This window comes from Thalassophryne amazonica, chromosome 3, assembly GCF_902500255.1.
Source record: "Thalassophryne amazonica chromosome 3, fThaAma1.1, whole genome shotgun sequence".
Taxonomy (NCBI): domain Eukaryota; kingdom Metazoa; phylum Chordata; class Actinopteri; order Batrachoidiformes; family Batrachoididae; genus Thalassophryne; species Thalassophryne amazonica.
In genome coordinates, this window is record NC_047105.1 from 25046498 (window position 1) to 25068460 (window position 21963).

The following is a 21963-nucleotide window of genomic DNA, read 5'->3' on the forward strand; positions in this document are numbered from 1 at the left end:
TGATTATGCACCAAACATCATTAATAACTTTAAAAAAAAAAACAAGAATTTGGTGCACAAGTCTGAATTTATTTTGGATCTTCTTTAATCCTTGCAGAGTCAAAACTATACAAACAGCCTCAAATATATACATACACCCCCACTAATACATGGTTAAATGTCCCTTAGCAAGTTCCATCTTGACCAGGCACTTTTGGTAGCCATCAACAAGCTTCTGGTATGATTCTGGCTGGATATTTGACCACTAATCTGGGCAGAACTGGTAGAGTTCATTAAAACTAGATGGTTTCCTGGAATGGACCAGGCTTTTAAGCATAGTCCACAAATTTTCAATAGGGTTGAGGTGGAGGTTTTGGGAAGGTCATTACAGAAGCTTAATGTTAGCCTGCTTTATCCAACCCACAACCAGTTTTGATGTGTTTTTGGGATCACTGTCCTGTTGAAACACCCAAATGTGGCCATCTAACTGTTGATTTGAGATGATGCTGAAGAATCTGGACATAGTCCTCCTTTGTCATTATTCCATCCACTTTATACAATCTATCAGTACCACTGGTGGCAAAACAATCCCAGAGCGTGACACTACCACCATGCTTGACAGTGTTCTTTGGTTTAAAAAAGCCTCATCTTCAGTCCTCCAAACATACCTTTCATCATTGTGGCCAAATAGTTCAATCTTTGTCTCAACTGACCATAAAATGGTTCTACAGAAGGCAATTTGCCTTGTCCATGTGGGCAGCTGTATATTTCAGTCAGGCTTGAAGGTGTTGATTTTGAAGTAGGGGCTTCTTTCTTGGTCAGCACCCTCTCAGTCCACAGTAATGTAAAACCCAGATTCACTGCAGACACAGATGTTGGCGTTCCAGCAGATTCCAGTCCATTTCAGGCCTGATCCTTGGTGGTTCCTGGGTTGTTCCTGAACATCATAGCCAATTTCCTTTCATTTAATGGTAACACTTTGGTTCTTCTTACAGACCTTGGCAAAGTGGAGGCACAACTTGAACTTATGTATATTTGTTTGAACTGATGATTTTGGAATCTGCATTTGTTTTAAAAAATGGCTCCAAGAGACCTTCCCAACTTGTGTAAATCTACAGTTCTCCTTCTTACATCTTGACTGAGTTCTTGTTCTGAATGTTGGTCAGTCCAGTGAGTGCTGTCAAATTGCTACATCATTTTTATGATGGCAAAGAGAAACTATCAGCTGTAGTCAATTATGATCACCAAAGAGGAATTAACAGGCCTTGTCACGTTAAAATACATTGTAGAACCTTAAGCATATGTGTGGCAGATTTTAATTGTCAGTGTAATGTGTTTTTTGCTGATTTTAAAAATGCTAACTCCATCACAAGAAATGAGTTGTTTCATAATATTATACTTCATTTTATGGTTGCCAAATTCTTCCTTTGTGCACAAATGAAATTGAAACCATTATTGTACTATACATGTGCCATATATACCACACATTGTAATATCTTGCCATGTGTTGCAAATTGTATGGACATTGAGCTCCATTTTGCTAAGCATTGTATAAAATTGATTAATAAGCTGTGTAATAGTGATAATGATGTTGTAAATACAATCAGCAATATGGGTCGTTTAGGCTCCCATTTTGTAATTGGTACGAACAGGAGATACCTTTTGCATAAATGTCAGTATGCTATTGCGTAAGCTGAAAGAATTTACTCTGAACAAGAATATTCTCTTAAATTTTTATCACAGCTGCATTGAAAGTCTTCTTACAAACGCTATACCTGCATGGTTTGGAAATGCCACTGCTAAAGAAAGGAAGGCTTTGAATAGAGTGGTTTGTTCAGCCAGTAGAACTATTGGTGTGGAACTGTCTGTCCTGGAGGACATTTACAAAAAAAGGCTTAAGTCCCAGTCTTTGGCTATTACTAAGGATCTCCTGCATCCTGCCAGGGACCTGTTTGAGCTTCTTCCTTTGGGTAGGCGCTATTGGTCTATTAAATGTGGGACATCACATTATAGAAAAAGTTTCTTCCCACAAGCCATGGCAATGAGCAACACTCTTTGATTAGTTTTAAATGTTTCTTAAATTATTTTGTGGCTTTGTCGTTTTTATGACATTTTTATGTTCTTTTATGTCTTTTTATTGTTTGTGTATGTCTTGCTAGTGCACTTTTGAGCTCCTTGCACCATTTTTCCAATGTGGTTTTAATACTGCAAATGGCAAATAAACTTGAACTTGTAACGTTTGTGCCTCTTGGCAGCATAATTTTGACGAGGATGTATTCAGATTTGCACAACAAATTATAGAAGTGTGTGCAATGACACATAATTGTTGAGGTTGATCTGCTCACCAAGCAAGAATGTACAGCCATAATTACACACCTGTGTACAGGTTAAAGGCCTGGTGTTTTTGTTTGATTTTATTATATATATTTTTTATGTTTTTACTGCATTTTACTCTATTTTGCCATGCAACTTTGTTTTTAAAAGTTTGTGAATAGAGGAAATATAGCTAAACGCAACACTTTTGGTTTTGCTCCCATTTTGTATGAGATGAACTCAAAGATCTAAAACTTTTTCCACATACACAATATCACCATTTCCCTCAAATATTGTTCACAAACCAGTCTAAATCTGTGATAGTGAGCACTTCTCCTTTGCTGAGATAATCCATCCCACCTCACAGGTGTGCCATACCAAGATGCTGATTAGACACCATGATTAGTGCACAGGTGTGCCTTAGACTGCCCACAATAAAAGGCCACTCTGAAAGGTGCAGTTTTATCACACAGCACAATGCCACAGATGTCGCAAGATTTGAGGGAGCGTGCAGTTGGCATGCTGACAGCAGGAATGTCAACCAGAGCTGTTGCTCGTGTATTGAATGTTCATGTCTCTACCATAAGCCATCTCCAAAGTCGTTTCAGAGAATTTGGCAGTACATCCAACCAGCCTCACAACCGCAGACCACGTGTAACCACACCAGCCCAGGACCTCCACATCCAGCATGTTCACCTCCAAGATCGTCTGAGACTAGCCACTCGGACAGCTGCTGAAACAATCGGTTTGCATAACCAAAGAATTTCTGCACAAACTGTCAGAAACCGTCTCAAGGAAGCTCATCTGCATGCTCGTTGTCCTCATCGGGGTCTCGACCTGACTCCAGTTTGTCGTCGTAACCGACTTGAGTGGGCAAATGCTCACATTCGCTGGCGTTTGGCACGTTGGAGAGGTGTTCTCTTCACGGATGATGCGAAGGAGATGTGTTGCACTGCATGAGGCAAATGGTGGTCACACCAGATACTGACTGGTATCCCCCCCCCAATAAAACAAAACTGCACCTTTCAGAGTGGCCTTTTATTGTGGGCAGTCTAAGGCACAACTGTGCACTAATCATGGTGTCTAATCAGCATCTTGGTATGGCACACCTGTGAGGTGGGATGGATTATCTCAGCAAAGGAGAAGTGCTCACTATCACAGATTTCGACTGGTTTGTGAACAATATTTGAGGGAAATGGTGATATTGTGTATGTGGAAAAAGTTTTAGATCTTTGAGTTCATCTCATACAAAATGGGAGCAAAACCAAAAGTGTTGCGTTTATATTTTTGTTGAGTATATCTTACTAGATAAAATCAACCCACTGTCAGAAGATTTAAGTGAATCTATGTATATACAGTATTTGTATAATTTTGACCCTGTGTGGATTAGAGAAGATCCAAAGTAAACTTGTGCATCCAGTTCTTGTTTTTTGAAGTCATTAATGGTGTTTGCTGCATCATCATTCCGCCCTGACAAAAGAACAGATCAAAGACATCATTAAAAGCTCAAAATTACCGTGACACTCATGCCCATGATAAGTATATGTACACTACAGACCACAACTTTACAGTGAGAATAATTCAATCACACATAAATAATAATAACGAGACCACCTTTGATTTATAGTGTTTGGTTTAAATGTTACATTAGTTAAACTGTCAAAGAGTGGAGTAAAATGTGTGTATCACCAGATTAAGTCCCAGAGATGTCACGTGTGTGAGTGTAATGCTTGTGTAGTTTAGTGTATTTGACGTGATTTCTATTCTTCCTCGACGTCCAGCTGTATCATGTCACTGCTTTGGACGTATGACTGATCTCATCTTACCTCGGTGGGTGAGACTTTGGTCACATTAGGACCACAAACACCTGATCAGCTTCTGGTTCTGATCACGTCAGCGTGCTGACCTGCACGTGAACGACATGAACAAAGGACCCGCTCTCACAGTGACTGAGGAGGAGTGACTGAGCCGTATGGTGCAGCAGTTTGTACGCCACAGTCTGCCTGCTGTGTGTGCACGATGACACTATCTGCACAAGTCCTTAACTGGACACGTGCACACAGGCGTGTGCGCGTGCATGCATGCATGCATACACATTCTTCTGCTAATGCACGTTTGCAAGCTCATGTTGGTATGAACATATTTATACTTTCAGACATAGAAACAATTTTTTGGATGTAATTTTGTTTTAAGACCAATTTGGAAGCCAAAATAAAGACATTAAAACTCTCCTGAGGAACCCTGATGACAACACTGAAGCACTGACAAAATGTAAGTAGCACAATGTCTAATTAAATAAGATTGGATTTATGTGCACGTTTGATAATTCCGCTGCGTCTTTCTTGCAGTGTGCCGTCCAAATTCACATCAAGATGAAAAATTGTGCAAATATTGCGATTCCAAATACTGGTGTGTCTTGCAACAACAACTGTGGATCTATTTCCATCGACTATAGTGACCTGTTCCAAAAGGACTTGTGAAATCACTGATAAGGGTCTTTCCTTTCTTTTCTTTTTTTTTAACCAGAGTGGGTCAGAAGCAATTTCAATATTCATGTTCGTACATCAACACATTCTGAGTTCCACTCTGGCCAGTTCTGAATTTAAAACAGTTCATGTTCTCTACCTGTTCATGGCTTGCAGCCGGCTGATCTCAGACGTCTGCAGTAACAGTTCTTTCTCCAGTTTGTTCGTGGACAGAGAATTCTCCAGAAGCTGGATCTCTATCCGAGACGTGTGGTTCAGCACCTGGTGGACAAAATCACTGCTTTCAAGCAAAATTCTTCAACTTCAAAGTAATGACTGACTTTACAGCACAAATAAAAGCAATTCTCTCCCCTCATACATCTGTATGTTTTTAACATTTTATGACTGAAAGTAATAAAGCTTCTTCATAGAAACATTTTTAGAGGTTTTGCTCTTTAATCTCAAACTGAACCACTCCAGACTACGGGAAAGAGACAGCTCTCTCTCTCTCATTAAATATGAGTCTTTTCTCAGTCCTCCTTCTCCATTTTTTACTTTCTCTACAGCGGTCATCCCTTACCAAAAAATAGTACTGATAAGTATATAAAAAGTAAACTAGAAGTATACTTGAAACATACTTGCATATACTACTTTTTGGTAAGGGATAATATGCCATCATATTAATATGACACTGACAAACAGGAAGAATAAACGAGGTGGTGGTGTGGCACTTTATGTAAGTTCTAATCACCAATGTGAAATTATACATAGTATGTCATTTTCCTTGGAAAATATCATGGAATGTGTTACAGTTGAAATTAAATGTAAAAAATCAAAAAAATATAATTATAAGCTGCGTTTATAGAGCTCCAGGATCAGATATCAATACTTTTGTGGATAGACTGACTGACATGTACAACACAATTAATAATAACAAGCTGTAGAAGTTGTCTTTTGGCGAAAAGACGAGCCGAAACTTCTCACATTAAGACTCTTTTAGTCGTGTTTATTAACAGACTACAAACATGGCTCCACGCGTTTTTAACAGACTACAAACATGGCGCCGCGCGTCAACAGAAAAACCGGAAACAGAACACGTCACCCGAACTCTTAAAGGGACCGCTACATTACATGAATCACAACATAGAACATAACAGAACAGTTATAAGAAAGTGAATTATGCCGTCAGTGTTGAGAGCACTACACATGCCCCCCCAGAATTCACTTTAACAGGACACCTGAAAAAAAAAGAAAAAAATGTATCAACAGCGTGGGGGGCGAATCTAACGTCCAGTGCGGCTCCGCCGTATGGGAGAAGGCGGAACCGCCCCCTCAATGGCTGTCTGCAGGGCTCCCCTGCGGCTTGGTCGAGGGGCAGGAGGAACAGGAAAAGAGGGCCTAGTCAGAGGCCGTCCTCATTTTGGGGGTTGCGCCAACTCAACTGGCGTGGCCAGATCTAGGTGAGCTGGCTTAAGGTGGTCCACAGATATACACTCCGGTTTTCCCGCAGTGTCTACCACAAAGTGCTTGTCCCCAGTTTCCACAACACAGAAAGGGCCCTCGTAAGGTGGACGGAGAGGTCCGCGCTGACCATCTGCTTGAATGCCAGCAGACTGTAGGCTACTGGGGACGTGAGAGTTCGGCAAACTGTGACAGGAAGTAGGAAGTGGAGCAAACAGCCTGGCGTTATCCAACAGGCTGGAGCGCTGGAATGCGGCTGACCAAGGGGGTCGAGCACGGGCGTATACAGGCGGGCCAGTGGTGTCAATGTGATGCTCAACACCGTGCTAGGCTGTGGAAGAGGAGAAGGTGGGCTGCGTGAGTGCTGGGAACTCGGTGAGCAGACGCTGGAAACTGTCCGTGACAGAGAGCAGGCTGGAGAGGTGCAGTGCATCAGAGTCGCTGATTGCGCATGCATACGAACAGAAAGTGACGGCGTCGATCAAGCGCTGATTTTTAACGTCCACCAACAGTCCATATGCACACAAAATATCTGACCCTAAGAGGGGAACGGCTACTTTGGCAATCACAAAGTCCCAGCCAAAGCGTTGGCCCCCAAAACACAGTTCAAAATGCCTTGTGCCGTACGTACGGATGGGGCTACCATTGGCGGCTTCCATGGGGGGGCCGTGGGTGTCAGCTACCACATCCACCTGTGAAGCAGGCAGTAGACTCCGCTGTGCCCCTGTGTCGCAGAGGAAGCGTCGGCCAGAGACGGAGTCGTGGATGAAGAGCAGCCTGCCGGCATGGCCAACGCTCACGGCCACTAGTGAGCGCCGGCCTTGGCGTTTCCCACTCCACTGAAGCTGCGTGGAGAGCGGCATCGTTCTTGCAGCCAAACCTGGCATGGTAGAAGCACACACCTGAAGACTGCTGCCGACGCGGGGCTGCTGCTGCGATGAGCATATGATCATCCGGTACCTCTGATACAGCACCAGCAGGGAGGAGGGCGGCTGCGCAGGGCTGCTGACTAGCCAGGAAACACTTGTCAGCCTCAGCAGCCAGTGCTCTGCAATCAGTGCTGGCAGTGTTGGCCAAAGCAGCTCTCACATGAGCAGGCAGTTGGCGTAGGAAAAGGTGGAGGAAAAGGAAATCTGGCTTGTTGTCGCCAAGCAGGTTGAGCATTCTGTCTATTAGCTCTGAGGGCTTGCTGTCACCGAGCCCTTGAAGAGAGAAAAGCCTATTGGCCCTCTCAGCGTCAGACAGTTCGAATGTTTGAAGTATTCCTTCAGAGTTTCATACTTTTCCATCAGAGGACGTTTAAGAAGGCTCACCACTCTCGATGCCGTAGAACTTCTGACGGCAGATACCACGTAGTAGTATTTAGTTTCGTCAGCGGTGATCTGACGCAAGGCAAACTGTGCCTCGGTCTGAGCGAACCAGGCTGAAGCAGAATATTCCCAGAATTCGGGGAGCTTGAGAGACACAGCGTTGGTGGTCATGGCGATCTGGATACGTCCAGTAAACAAACGTCGGGGTCACCAGTGTAGAAGTTGTCTTTTGGCGAAAAGACGAGCCGAAACTTCTCACATTAAGACTCTTTTAGTCACGTTTATTAACAGACTACAAACATGGTGCCGCGCGCGCCAACAGAAAAACCGGAAACAGAACACGTCACCCGAACTCTTAAAGGGACCGCTACTGTTACATGAATCACAACATAGCACATAACAGAACACTTATAAGAAAGTGAATTATGCCGTCAGTGTTGAGAGCACTACAAAGCTTTTGTTTGTCTGTGGAGACTTTAATATTGATTTTTTTAAACCCTTATGGTCAATTACTAATAACTGAATTTATAAACTCTATGTTTTGTATGGGTCTATAGCCTGTGATCACACATCCAACGAGGATAACTATGAACACATCAACACTCATTGACAACATATTAACAAATGCCATTGTAGGGAATATAACAGGTGGAATACTTATTTCCGATGTCAGTGATCACTTGCCAGTTTTTGTAGCTTTTCAATCATCAGTGGACAGCGTGCACCAAACAAAAACTGTACATTTTATTAGGAAAATAACTAATGTTAATATTGAGAACCTCAGAAGGGATTTACTGCACCAGAATTTGTGTGAAATTTATTGTGATGATGTTGATGAATCATATGAATCATTTATTTCTATTGTATCTAATCTGTATGATAAATATTGTCCGTGGGTGCCTAAAACCGGAGATACACAAAAGGCCTGATAAACCTTGGGTAACAAAGGGACTCCTGAATGCATGTAAAAATAAAAATTTATTGTATAAGTAGTTTTTAAAATTTAGAACTAATGAAGCCGTCCACAATTTCTCAGATAGTCACACGACTGAAAAGCCACCGAAAGCCGTCTGAATCTTCCGAATGGTGGAAGAGCTGGGCATGTCCTGTGAGGTTTCAACATGGAGGTGCTTTTGCTGCGCCATCAGCTTGGTGCCGATGAATTTCGCTGCAACTCTTTTCATGGCAAAATCTTCTGTCACAGTGGAATGTGCCAAAAAAGTGCTGATGTCCACCTCTTCCGCAATTTCTCGGATAATCATAAGACGGTCCCACATCATCACAGCGTTCACTTTGGAAATGATGCATGTTGATGGCCGACCGGAGCGCGGCTCACTCTCCACCACTGTGTGGCCATCTTTACCATCTTAAGGAGCAGTTGTACCACTCCTTAATCTGTGTGATGCCCATAGCATCGTCACCGAAAGCCGTCTGAATAATCCGAATGGTTTCCACCTGGCTGTCGCCCAGTTTCTGGCAAAATTTGATGCAGTCACGCTGCTCCAGTTGTTCCGCCATTTCCTTGCAAAGAAAAAACGACGAGAGACTCCACCCATCCTCACACAAAGGCTGCTTTCAAGCAAATGACGCAACCGACAGGCGTGAAAAAAATCACGCATGTGCACGAAGGTTCAAGGTTGGCTCATGCAAGCACACGTGATTCAAATCCATCAGGTTTTTGAAAAAAATAAAAAGGTCGGATACTTTTCTAACAGACCTCGTATATTCATGATATTTCAATTTATTTAATTAAATTTATTTAGTTTATATAGTGCCAAATCAGAACAAAGCTGCCTCCAGGTGCTTCACACAAGTAAGGTCTAACCAAAAGCAAGCACACACGTGACAGTGGTAAGGAAAAACTCCCTCTGATGATTTGAGGAAGAAACCTCAAGCAGACCAGACTCAAACGGGACAGTAATAAGTAAGTTATTACCTTGGCTTCGACCACATTGAGTTTGCGTGTCTGCTCTGCCGTGTGCATGAGGAGGCTTGTTCCAATTTCCAGCATGGCAGCTGTCTGGTTGTGAACAGCGTGGGACTGCATGCGAGTCACGTCAGGTCTCATGCTCTTCTGAACGACGTTCTCCAGCTGTGGACAAAAAGACAAACAAACAACAACAACAACAAAAAACAAAGCAAAAAGACAAGTTTAATGTTAATTTTTGGTGAAAGCACACAAACGGTGGATTTTATGACACTCAATTCAACAGTAACAAGTTGACCAATCACAGAGTGGAATTGAAGCAGAGGTCTGGGATATAATGATGCAAGTCTCCTTATTTCTGGGAACATGAGCCGATGCCAGCTCATACTGTCCTGCTGCGAACTTTAACCCCTGACAAATAAATAATCTGTCCACGGAGTCCACAGACTCTGTGTCCCCAGGATATCAATGGCACTGAGAAGCTCAGTGGGCTGATAAATATACCACTGCACCAATAAACAGCTTGGTCCCAGTGGGGCGACTGGTTACCAGTGAGGCTGTTTGATAAGTCAGTGGGAGGAAAGGTTCAGGCCACGACGCCCAAAAGACATTTGGGTTTGGTGCTCAGAACTCACCACAAATATTTATTTATGCTTTCAGCCATCATGGGTCGGCCTCAAGTTTGGGAAAACAAACTGTTTTTAGATCAGTTTGTCACTTTGTTCTCTGAGTGAAAATCACATAAACAGCAAATCATCCGTTTGCAAGACTGAAAAATAAACTAAATCACTCAAGATCTGAGATACAAGGGTACAAATACAAACACCCAATTTGTACATGGGGCAGGTCAGGTCTGGGAACATGTGCCAGAGCAGCGTGCGGCAGCATCCACCACACCGCGGAACTGCACTGGCTCCTGGATGACAACCACCCAAACAGACAAGCAGTTCATCCCCACCTGCCAAAACTAGCCATCCACCTGCTGCAACCAGGTGAAACGTGGACAGGTCCTTGACCTTGTCCAGCTGCTGATGTCCTCAACACTGAGGCACCTCCATGTTGAATCATGCCCACAGAAATGCACCACGTGGCCAAAAAACATTGGTAGCCCCCCCTTTTCAAATTTAATGTATCAAAGTGAGACAATTTTTTTTTACGAATTTTATGCAAACTGATTCACTTCTAACATGATATATTGTCATCAATAATTCCACCTCTAAATGGAATCAAACGTATGACAAAATTGAAGGGAATTGACTCTAAGATAGGTCCAACATTAAGACCAATTTGAAAGAAAATCAATGATATGCGTGGCGATTGAGAAGTTTTGAGCCTGAACCAGAAAAAGTAGGGTGTGGTTCTGCATCTTTTGCATTCTGAGAAACCAACATTTCTCACCATTGCACTCACTGAGTCAAAACCTCACAAACAAACAAACAAAATTAAATGAAATAAAATCAATAAATAAATCCTGCAACTGTTTTTCTTCCAAAACCTATGACTTGTCTTGGCCCATAAGATCTAACGTTCCACCAAATTTCATGTGAAAATACATTGAATAATTTTCAAGGTTTCCACAAAGAAAAACAAACTCCACCAAAAACACATCATGTTAACTGAGGTAAAAAAAAAAAAAGGCCAGTCCTCTACCTATCAATCAACGATAACATGTCTAAAAGCACATTTGCTTTTGGCTGATTTGTACAGCATGTGAAACTTTTACCACCCCCTCAAAAATTACCTTTGTGCACTGACTGTGCGCCAAAAATGGAAATAATTATGACCACAAATACTGAAAAACACATTTTGGTCCAAATCTCCATCAGTCACTCGTGGGACAGACAGAATGTACAGCAGTAATTCGTGAGAATATGAAGTGACCCCTCTGACAGTGTCGACAAATGCTGGATCTGCACCAAAACCCACTTGCCTCGCTCTAAGCTGCCAGTAGAAGCAATAACAATTGTACAATAATAACTAACTTGTCCATAAGGGCAACAGGACACAGTTGTCAGTTTATTTTATTTTATTTTATTTTTTTGCTGCCAACTTATCTTATTGAACAGCTTCTGTCACCATCTAGTGGGCGATGTGAGCATTTCAGGGCTTCTGTTACATGTCCAAGCTGAAGCTCAAAATTTAGTAATTAAAAAGGCATTTATAAATGTGAGAAACGCATTATAATTTTGACAGGCAAAGCTTTGACCTCCCAGCATTAATGTATAAAAAATTCAATTTTGACAGTTTTAGGAGGCAGAAGCTTTTGCCATACAGACAGGCAGAAGATCAGCAATTTCTCTTGACAAGCACAACCTACAGTTGTGAATAATAATAATAATAATAATAATAGTATCTCTCTTAGGTTGCTCCCATGGTTTTTTTTTCCCACCACTTAGGTCACCACAGCAAATCTGCACACTGATTTGGCACAAGTTTTACACTGGATGCCCTTCCTGGCGCAACTCCATATTACGTGGGCACATACATCCGTACTTCATGGCTTGGCCACCACCCCTGCCCAATAAATAATAATAATTATTTTATTTTATAGTCATTTCAGGTCAAAGTATTTCAAAGTGCTTCACACAGTCAAATACCAACACACAGCATTAAAACAACGCTATAAAAATCAATAACAAAAGCAATCAAACTGATCAAATACACAATGCAAACTTAAAATGTTATATAAAACAAATCAAAAATATATGGTTAGAAACAACAGAAAAAGATTTAAGATTATATTTAAAATATTTAACAGTAAATCTGAATAAAAATCAGTTTTCTTCCATCCATCATGGTGGATTTAAACCCAGTAAGTGTCTCATAGACTGATGCCGATGAAGATTATTACGTCTGCTGACGGCTGATTCATATTTAATCATCTTCCAGTTTGTTTTCACTGTTTTGTTCCTTTATTGCAGTGATTTTATCCACACTGTATGAACTTATCATGTTCATGGCTGCTCACGCTCCCTGACAGCGACATTACTCATATTCACAACCTAAATAACATAATTCAAGTGTCATTATGTTTAGTCTGGTTTGATTCAGAGGCAGTTTGAACAACAATTCTGCTGTTTAATCAGAAAATTATTTTATAAGCGTCAGATAGGAATCGCAGGGGTCAGAAGGACAAGTGCTTTTTTGGGAGGACTTTGTGTAAGTAAGCTGGAACAAGGAGGGAAAAGACATAGTGTGACGCAGTAGGAAGCTAATCAAATAATCAAAGCGAGAGCGGGGTAAAACAAAGCTAAACAAGCTGATGGTGAGCAGATAAAGTCTGACAAAGGAGAACAACAACGTGAAAGAAATGGAAGCAAATAAGACTTACAGTGGTGCTTTGTATACACAGCGGGGACAAGTACTTCAGTGTGTGGGAATGACCGCTTCAGGCCAAACTTTGGAGAATACCACAACAGGTTCTGCATGCGCACAATTATGAAAACATATTTAATCATTAACATGTGACCCCTTATAGTGATTTTGCTTCCTGAATGCCCATAATACAAAGTCCCACAGTGGTATCTTCTTTTTAATTTGTGGCACAACAGAATTTGTTCACACATATGAGGGTCGGCTGAAAGGTTCTGCCTCTTATGAGATTATTTCAGCAACAAGAAAGATACTCACATGAATCTCATGTCTGCTTAAAGCTCCAAATGTTGTCCATCTGACAGTGTCATCATTTTTCCATGTAGTCACCTCTTTCTAGACACTGTAATATCGCATCGGTGAAGAAATCAGGTCTCAGCACCAGTGACGCACAACTGCTTGCACCTCTGTAACATTAGTGTAACGGTGTCCCTTAAGGTGTTCTTTCAGCTTGGGGAAACAAGGAAATGTCACACGGCCTGAGATCTGGACTGAACAGTGGGTGTGGTAAGATCTGCACCGCTGCAATGCATCCTGTATCTGTCAACTCGCATCATCATGCTGGAGTCTTTTCCAAGATGAACCCGCTTCAAGTGTGCACACATCAGTCAGAGCTGACAGGGCTGCCATATTACAAAAATTCTGTGAAGACTACACTGTTGCAGTCCCCCAAAAATGGTTATCAATACTATTCCTATTGAAGGGACGACTTTGAATTTTCACCCTTCAAACTCCTCGCCCAAACTCGCTTGCATATATATATAATCCAGTTAATCAGGAAATCAGGAAATAAACATGCACGTGAACCCTGAACACAGAGTGCCCAGGAAGTAAAGCCAGCAACACACAGTAGGAATAAGACCATAGATAAAGATACAAACATGAGGAGAATAACAACAAGGAGAAGAGGTCACTAGGAGACCAACACTCGTAGTACAAACCATAAGCTAGAAAAAATAACACGTAGACAGGACAGCAACCCACACATCAGAAAACTAACACCAACATGTGAACCGTCACACCTTCAGCCACAACGTCACAGGGTGTTGAAGTTTAATTGAAATCCACAAAACCGCATGAGGTCTCAAACTGATTCCAGAAAGGGCAGAGAAGTTGCAGGTTTTCTTTGCAACCACCCACTCCACCAGGTGATTTCACTGATTAACTGATTCCGCATTTTTGTTCCGCACTCCCACGCACTTTGTCATGATGCTGCCACCTGCTGTGTTCCCTGATGTATGCCGCACTTTGTGCCATTAAACACTGCATATATACAATAATTATTTCGTAGCAGATTAATCATTTTCTCTCAGAGTTTGGCTGGTGAAAACGCCTCTAACTGCTTTCGGAATCACAGAGGACCATTTCAACTCCAGCTTCTTTCTCTCTCTCTCTCTCTCTCTCTCTCTCTCTCTCTCTCTCTCTCTCTCTCTCTCTCTCTCTCTCTCATGTGCTTCATGAGGTGCAGAACGCATTTGGAATAGTCAAAAAAGTAATTATTTGTCATGTTTATATTGTAAAGTCTTGGTAAAACAGTTGCATTTTCATTCCTTCTTATGAATCTCTGTAAAAGTATGTTTATGAGAGATTTAACATCTTGTTATAATCGATCAGATGAGCTGTGCTGTGATGCATTGCACTGACGCAATCACTCTCTCACACATTCAGTGTTTTTTAATTGTTTGCACATGTTCACGTGAAGTTCACGTAATTAATGCGTGACAGAGATTTTGAACATTTCAAAATTTTCTTTGTGCAGTTGCACAAAGCCGTGCACAGTTTACAACAGTTTACAATGAGTTTATTCTCTGGCGCAGCAGATTGTGTACCAGTGTGTAGATCAAATTTGTGCAAGTGTCAACGCACCTTAACCCTAAGTTCAGGTCTGACATTTTCAAAAGAGGGCTTGATGGAAAAACTTTGCATTTCATTTGCACTCCAGCGTGCTTTTGTCTATTGTTGTTTGGTCGCCTGAGACACAATGTGCTGACTCTGTAATTGACCCTTATGTCCCGCTGTGTAATTAAAGCCATTAAACCTATTCAAACAGACAAAAGATACATAAAGACATTGACATACATAAACGCATGAACAGAAACAGACCTTCATACAATACAAACACATGTGTACGCAAACAATTAGTCCAGTACGAGGCACTCGCAAAACAACCCCACAACCAACCCAATCCAGCAACCTCTGGGAATACATTGGCCAAACCTGCATTATGGGGAGCTTGTTTCTGAGATACCAACTCAAATCATGTTGGCTTCACTGTGATCTGGCCCTCTGGGTGATTTCACAGGGGGACAGAACAAAGTGGGCCAGGAGACTGAACAGCACCGGCAAGGAGGCTGATGCACGAGCAACTAGCACCACTAGAGATCTGAGGTAACAAGTGAACCAGAGTGTCATAAGTAATTGGTGCCCAGCAAAGTCTGCAAACTTTACTCCACAGCAATGATTAAAGTGTCATTTACTCTTGTTGATGGGACACTGTTGTGGTTCAGGAGAAATTATGCTTCTCCAACTTTGAGCTGGTACCCATCTCACGTCACCCCTGTTATTTGCTGAATTAATTTTCTCAGCTGTTCTTCACCCTTGTGACTATTAATCCACGTGTAAATGGCCACGTAGATGCCCCCCCCCCCGCCCCCCGCACATGTGACAAAATAATGCATCATCAAAGTCGCATCATGAAAGAATTTCCACTTTTTAATGTTGCCATTGGTTCCCGCAACACCTAAAAGATGTTTTGACATTGACGATACCAAGCGTTGAAACATTTCAGGAGTAATTTTGTCCCATTTTTCCTGCAAACACATTTAAGTTCTATAACAAGAATTTGGGGCCATCGTTGCATTTTTCATTGCAATATTCTGATTGGTTGATATGACTGATTGATTGAATATTCTCCACACATGCTCTATTTGGTCAGGACTGCAAGCAGGTCAGTCCAGTACCTAGCCTGACAACTGGCCCGGCTATGAATTGGGCCGGATACTGGCCTCCATCTTGGAGTGAGAGTTCAAACTCCTAAACAACCAACAGGAGAGCAGCGCTCGCGCAACACCAAAGTGAGGCTGACGTCAGCGTCTTGGCCGCCAACCAATCACAGGCTAGGAGAGAGAGTATTTGGCCCAATTCAGGGCCGGCTGTCGGGCTATCAGTACCTGTATCCTCTTCTTCTGCAGCCATGCCTTGGCAATGTGTGCAGAATGTGGTTTTACATTGTGTTGTTGGTAAATCCATGGACATCCCTGGAAAAGATGTTGTCTTGAAGGCATCATATGTTGGTCTAAAAACCAACAATGTATTTTTATGCTTATACATAAAAACTGCTGTTTTGCTTTATGTTGAATCCTTTATCATAAACCTCTGTACAATAACAAAGCTGAACTGGTCAAGTAAATATTTTTGTAAAAGAATTATTATTATTGTTATTATTATTATTTAGCCAAAGTAACATCATCATGGTGGTTTTTAAGTTATTTCTGTAAAATTTAAATGTGTGAAGCAGATGAGAGCATATGAGCTGAGCTGCTGACAAGGCATAAGTCTGAAGGAGACCAACATCAACCAAGAACTCAACCTTCAACTGCACAGTTTACACTTTTGACAACAAAGATACATACTTTTATGACCACAGTCAGTGTGAGGGAGTTATAGCATGACTAGGACCATTCCTAGACAGAAAATGTGTAAGTCAGTAAGACAAATGGAAGAAGAACATGCCTTTAGGTGTTCTCCATCACACTCAAAGGGTTTCTGGGATGGAGCAAAGGTGTCGTTTGCATCCCACCCAGAAATCACAGTTGATTCGTTCATACCATGCACGATGTGCTGTGGAGAACTCTCCAGAGGACAACATTCCCATAATGTGCTTATGTTGGCTGTCTGCACACGTAGTCATACCTCGAAAACCCCTCAGAGAGAGTCCATGTGAGCCTCAGTTGTGTAAATGTTATTGATGCGAGTGTAGTGATGAACATGCTGAGGGGTAAATCTCTCAGTGAAAACTTTCTGAACATAAATTGTGCATTTGATGAAATATTTAATGACTCGAATTTAATGCCCACTTTTGCTTTGTGGGTCTAATGGCAGCAGATGCACCATGGGTGTGCTGCAGATCTGTCTATAGACATTTCCACTCAGGGTTTGGTGCCTCCAGGCTGTAAGCGTCTCAAAGTGTCTGATTCACACTGCTATTTTCTAACTCATATTTATCCCTCATTGTTTTATATCGGCACTTACTGTTGCACAGAAGGAGGAGAAATGCACGAGGAATCCATGACAATATCAGTCAACTTTAACCAGTGAATTGACACTGATGCCGAATCAGAAGTGGTCTGAATAGCGATCTTTGAGACAATGTAAAGAAACCTTGTCAAAACTGAGCTGGTTCTCACGTAGTCTAATTTTATACTATTGTCAAAATACTGTATGAAGTGTTCCACTTGGGATTCAGTTGACTGGACATGATTTGGAAAGACACACACCTGTCTACATATAAAGTCCTACAGTTGACGGTGCATGTCAGAGGACAAACCAAGCATGAAGTCAAAGGAAATGTCTGTAGACCTGAGACAAGATTGTCTTGAGCCACAAATCTGGGGAAGGGTATAGAAACATTTCTGCTGCTTTGAAGGTCCCAATGAGCACAGTGGCCTCCATCATCTGTAAATGGAAGAAGTTCAGATCCACCAGGACTCTTCCTAGAGCTGACTGCCCGTCTAAACTGAGCGATCTAGGGAGAAGGACCTTAGTCAGGAAGGTCACCAAGAACTTGGTGGTCAACTCAGCATTCTTCTGTGGAGAGGAATGCTGGAGGACAACTATCTCTGCAGCAATCCACCAATCAGGCCTGTATGATAGAGTGGCCAGATGAAAGCTCCCGAAGGACTCTCAGACCACGAGAAACAAAATTCTCTGGTCTGTTGAGACAAAGATTGAACTCTTTCATGTGAATGCCAGGCGTCATATTTGGAGGAAACCAGGCACCATCCATACAGTGAAGCATGGTGGTGGCAGCATCATGCTGTGGGGATGTTTTTCAGTGGCAGTAACTGGGAGACTAGTCAGGACTGAGGGAAAGATGAATGCAGCAATGTACAGAGACATCCTGGAAGAAAACCTGCTCCAGAGCACTCTTGACCTCAGACTGGTGCGACAGTTCAACTTTCAGCAAGACAATGACCGTAAGCACACAGCCAAGATATCACAGGAGTGGCTTCATGTCAACTCTGTGAATGTTCTTGAGTGGCCCAGCCACAGCCCAGACCTGAATCCGATTGAACATCTCTGGAGAAATCTGAAAACGACTGTGCACCAATGCTTCCCATCCAACCTGATGGAGCTGATGGAGGCAGATAACTGGCTGGTAGTTTGAAGGTGTTGGACCCTTATAAGGGTCCTTCATTATCCTTTTTTTTTCTCCCAGATGTTCTTCTAGTCTTTATCAGTCTCAGTTCTGGGTGGGTCTAGTCTTGTATTACTGTTATCCCCTTTCAGCTGGGAGTACACCCTGGATGGATCATTGGAGTAGAGGCCATTTATTTTGTGGCTTCTGCTTTTCTGGTGTATCTCTTCAGCTGAGTAGCAAGAGCTGTGAGCTTTTGTTTGGCCGTTTTCAGGGCCTCAATTATGGATATTTTGTTGTACTTCTTATGCATCCAAGACCTGTCTCTCATGATGCCCTTCTGTACCTCTGTTAGTCCGGTAACATCCTTCCAGGCATTTCAGATTTGGGCTTCCAATCTTTTTTATGAAGGGCTTTCCCTATGAGCTCATTGATCTCCCTATGGCAATAAAACAGTCAGATTCTGTACAGAAATTCAAGACCTGTCTCATTTTATTTGCAAAGGAACGTCTCTGCCTCACTTTATCTAAATTCTGGGTCTGTTAGTGAAGCTTAGGGCTTGTGGTCGGCGATGACCTTAGTATTCTCTCTCCATTCCTGTCAATTTACTGCTCGTAAGTTATACTTTAGGTGTAGTTTTTCCAGAGATGCCATGCCTGAAGCTGATGCAGCAGACTGCAGTCTGCATTTTGGAATAAACTGCCGGAGTGAGAGCAGGTCCACTGATGGCACAATGGATGAATGCTGGCCCTGCACCCCAGGGCACCCATCCATCCCTGCCTGCAGCTTAAATCCTTGCGTGGTCATCTCAACAATTGCACCTTGTTTTTGTTTTGATTTTCTGTTTCTTCAATTTGTGAAATTTTGTAAAAACCTTGTAACTGTTAGAATGGCCTAAGCAGTGGGTCACCACTTTGAGTCTGGTCTGCTTGAGGTTTCTTCCTCAATACCATCACAGGGAGTTTTTCCTTACCACTGTCGCCTATGTGCTTGCTCTAGGGACTGGTAAGGTTAGACTTGACTCATGTTAGGCACCCTGAGGCAACTTTGTTGTCATTTAACGCTATATAAATGAAATGAAATGAAATAAATTGAATTGAAATTGGTTTCTGTAATGCAATGCATCTCTCATAGCAGGTATTTGGGTATCATCTGCTTCCTGAACACTCTATCTATCTATCTATCTATCTATCTATCTATCTATCTATCTATCTATCTATCTATCTATCTATCTATCTATCTATCTATCTATCTATCTATCTATCTATCTATCTATCTATCTATCTATCTATCTATCTATCTATCTATCTATCTATCTATCTATCTATCTATCTATCTATCTATCTATCTATCTATCTATCTATCTATCTATCTATCTATCTATCTATCTATCTATCTATCTATCTATCTATCTATCTATCTATCTATCTATCTATCTATCTATCTATCTATCTATCTATCTATCTATCTATCTATAGGTATGTATGATTAAAGTTGCCACTGACACAGTGAACTTTCAGACACATCATTGTGTTTTTAGAAGAGGGTTTTCTGCTGTGTCACTAACCTCCATATTACAGTCTAATGACCTGTCCGTCTCTGCTGCATTAGATTCTTCAGCATTGACAGACAATATGTGCAAAGGTGACGACTCAGTGTGTGTTTGAGACTCACTTGGTCTGCAGGGTCACGACAACACCCCCGCACATGAGCCACAACAAATACCTCCCATACATCTACCCACAATCAGGACCAGATGGGCAAAGTCAACATTGTGTGTGCAGTGTTGTGTAAGTGTGAGTGGATTTGTGTATGGACAAAAATGAACATTTAGAAGAAAGTATGTTGGTGATTAAAAAAAAACACAGCAAAACTATGTGATGAATTGTATCCATGTCATGAGGTCTAATACCTGCACCGTTGTCATAATCAACTTGATTTGTGCCATTAAAATTATTTCAGGCAACATCAAGAGTTACCATGGAGATGTGGCAGCAAATTTAAGAAGGTCTGCTCACCACACTGCACACAGTATTGCTGCTGCAAAGGAGGCCATGTTTTTAACACTGCTGGTTGTTGTTGATTGGTGTCGATGAGTATTTTGTTGATTAGTATGTAGTTGTGTATTCTTGATCATCTGAATACCAACCTGCTTTTTTTCTACTGGCTCCGGCCACACTTTTATGAAAAATCTCCTCAGACAAATCACACCTCTGAGAACTACAGTTGTAAAACTGCTCCCTGGACCCGGTTTCATGAAGCAGTCTGATCTCTTAGTCGCCCAACATTATCTGTCTTATCACTGTTTCACATTGATGGTTAAACCTGTAGATTAGCTGTCTTACATTAGTCAACGATTTTCATGGGCATAGCAACCTTGCGAGTGCCATTGCCAATAAACGGCTCCAATGCACAAGGGTTTTGTTTACTTCCGGGTTGATCGTTGTCGGGAACTATCCAACCTTTGTTTCGTTAACTGGTTTATGAAAATTTAAGGACACATGCCAGCTGCAGAACAACGTGCTTAGCTTTTAGCCTAGCAGTTCTTCTTCTGCACTTCTGTCTAGCCCTTTTGTGCACACTACTCTGCTCAGCATAACAGCCACGCCCGATGGCTAATGTGAGAACTGTCACAAACACATCATGACAGTTGTCTGCTACAACCATGGCCAAAAGTGAAAGAAATTCTCATTTTGGAGGAATACGAGCAACATACATAGGGGTGCTCTTGAGTTTTCCATCAAGTGGTGGTTCATGATAGTTGCCATTTTTCCTGGTTCTCTCCCTCAGCCCCAACCAGTCCCAGCAGAAGACTGCCCCTCCCTGAGCCTGGTTCTGCTGGAGGTTTCTTCCTGTTAAAATGGAGTTTTTCCTTCCCACTGTAGCCAAGTGCTTGCTCACAGGGGGTCGTTTTGACCGTTGGGGTTTTACGTAATTATTGTATGGCCTTGCCTTACAATATAAAGCGCCTTGGGGCAACTGTTTGTTGTGATTTGGCGCTATATAAAAAAAAAATTGATTGATTGATTGATTGATTTTTGAGGTGACACTGAAGTTTTGTCGACTAAAATAAGATTAGCCTCTTCTAAAAACGAAAAAAAATAAAAAAGCTAAAAACATTAGTTGCGTAACGTGAAATTTTTTTTGTGCAACGATTAACGTCAAATCATTTGTCAACTAAGTGAGTTTATTCAAATAAACAAGATTAGACTGCTTTTTGAAACTAAGTCCTGGAAATATGGTTTTCCTCCCTGCAAAAACATCTGACAGCCATGTGAGGGCTAAAACTCACCAGAGTGAGAGAGGTTTGATTTTAGGTCAGAGACACCGCAAGTATTCCTGTGACCTGTCGGACTGTGTGACCATCTGATTCAAGCAATATGACATGAAAATGTCATATTGCTCCAATAACTAGGAGTGTAACAAGACTCACCAGCTGTGGCGTAGTTTTCCACTGCAGAGAACATCCCTTACACTACAGAGAGACATTTTTCCAGCTGTGGACTGTCACACTCCTGAAATCTTTTCACTCGTCCATGATGACAGACTTGGAGATAACGCATGAGAAAGTAACAGTAAACAAGCTCTTAATATAATTACAAAATAGAGTATATTTGGTGAAAATTCTCACTGCATTAATGCTAACGTAAGTGCGTTTATCAGCGAAAAAGAAATGAATGTTGAAAAGGCAAAACATTCTGGGCCTATTTTTCCTTTATGCAGTAGGGAGAATGAACTGATACTAATTGAAAATCAAATTAAAGTAATACATAGATAAAA

At 41.8% G+C, this 21963-nt stretch overlaps 1 protein-coding gene across 3 annotated transcripts in view; it reads right to left on the minus strand.

The window, feature by feature from the left end:
• angpt4 (angiopoietin 4) overlaps positions 1-21963 on the minus strand; it is a 136136-nt gene that overhangs the window by 25294 nt on the left and 88879 nt on the right. For all 3 annotated transcript variants that reach the window (XM_034165939.1, XM_034165938.1, XM_034165936.1), the window contains exons 2-3: positions 9465-9620; positions 4918-5039 (exon numbers count right to left, since the gene is read on the minus strand). In XM_034165939.1, the coding sequence (XP_034021830.1) occupies positions 4918-5039; positions 9465-9620 (278 nt within the window). The remainder of the gene's footprint in view (positions 1-4917; positions 5040-9464; positions 9621-21963) is intronic.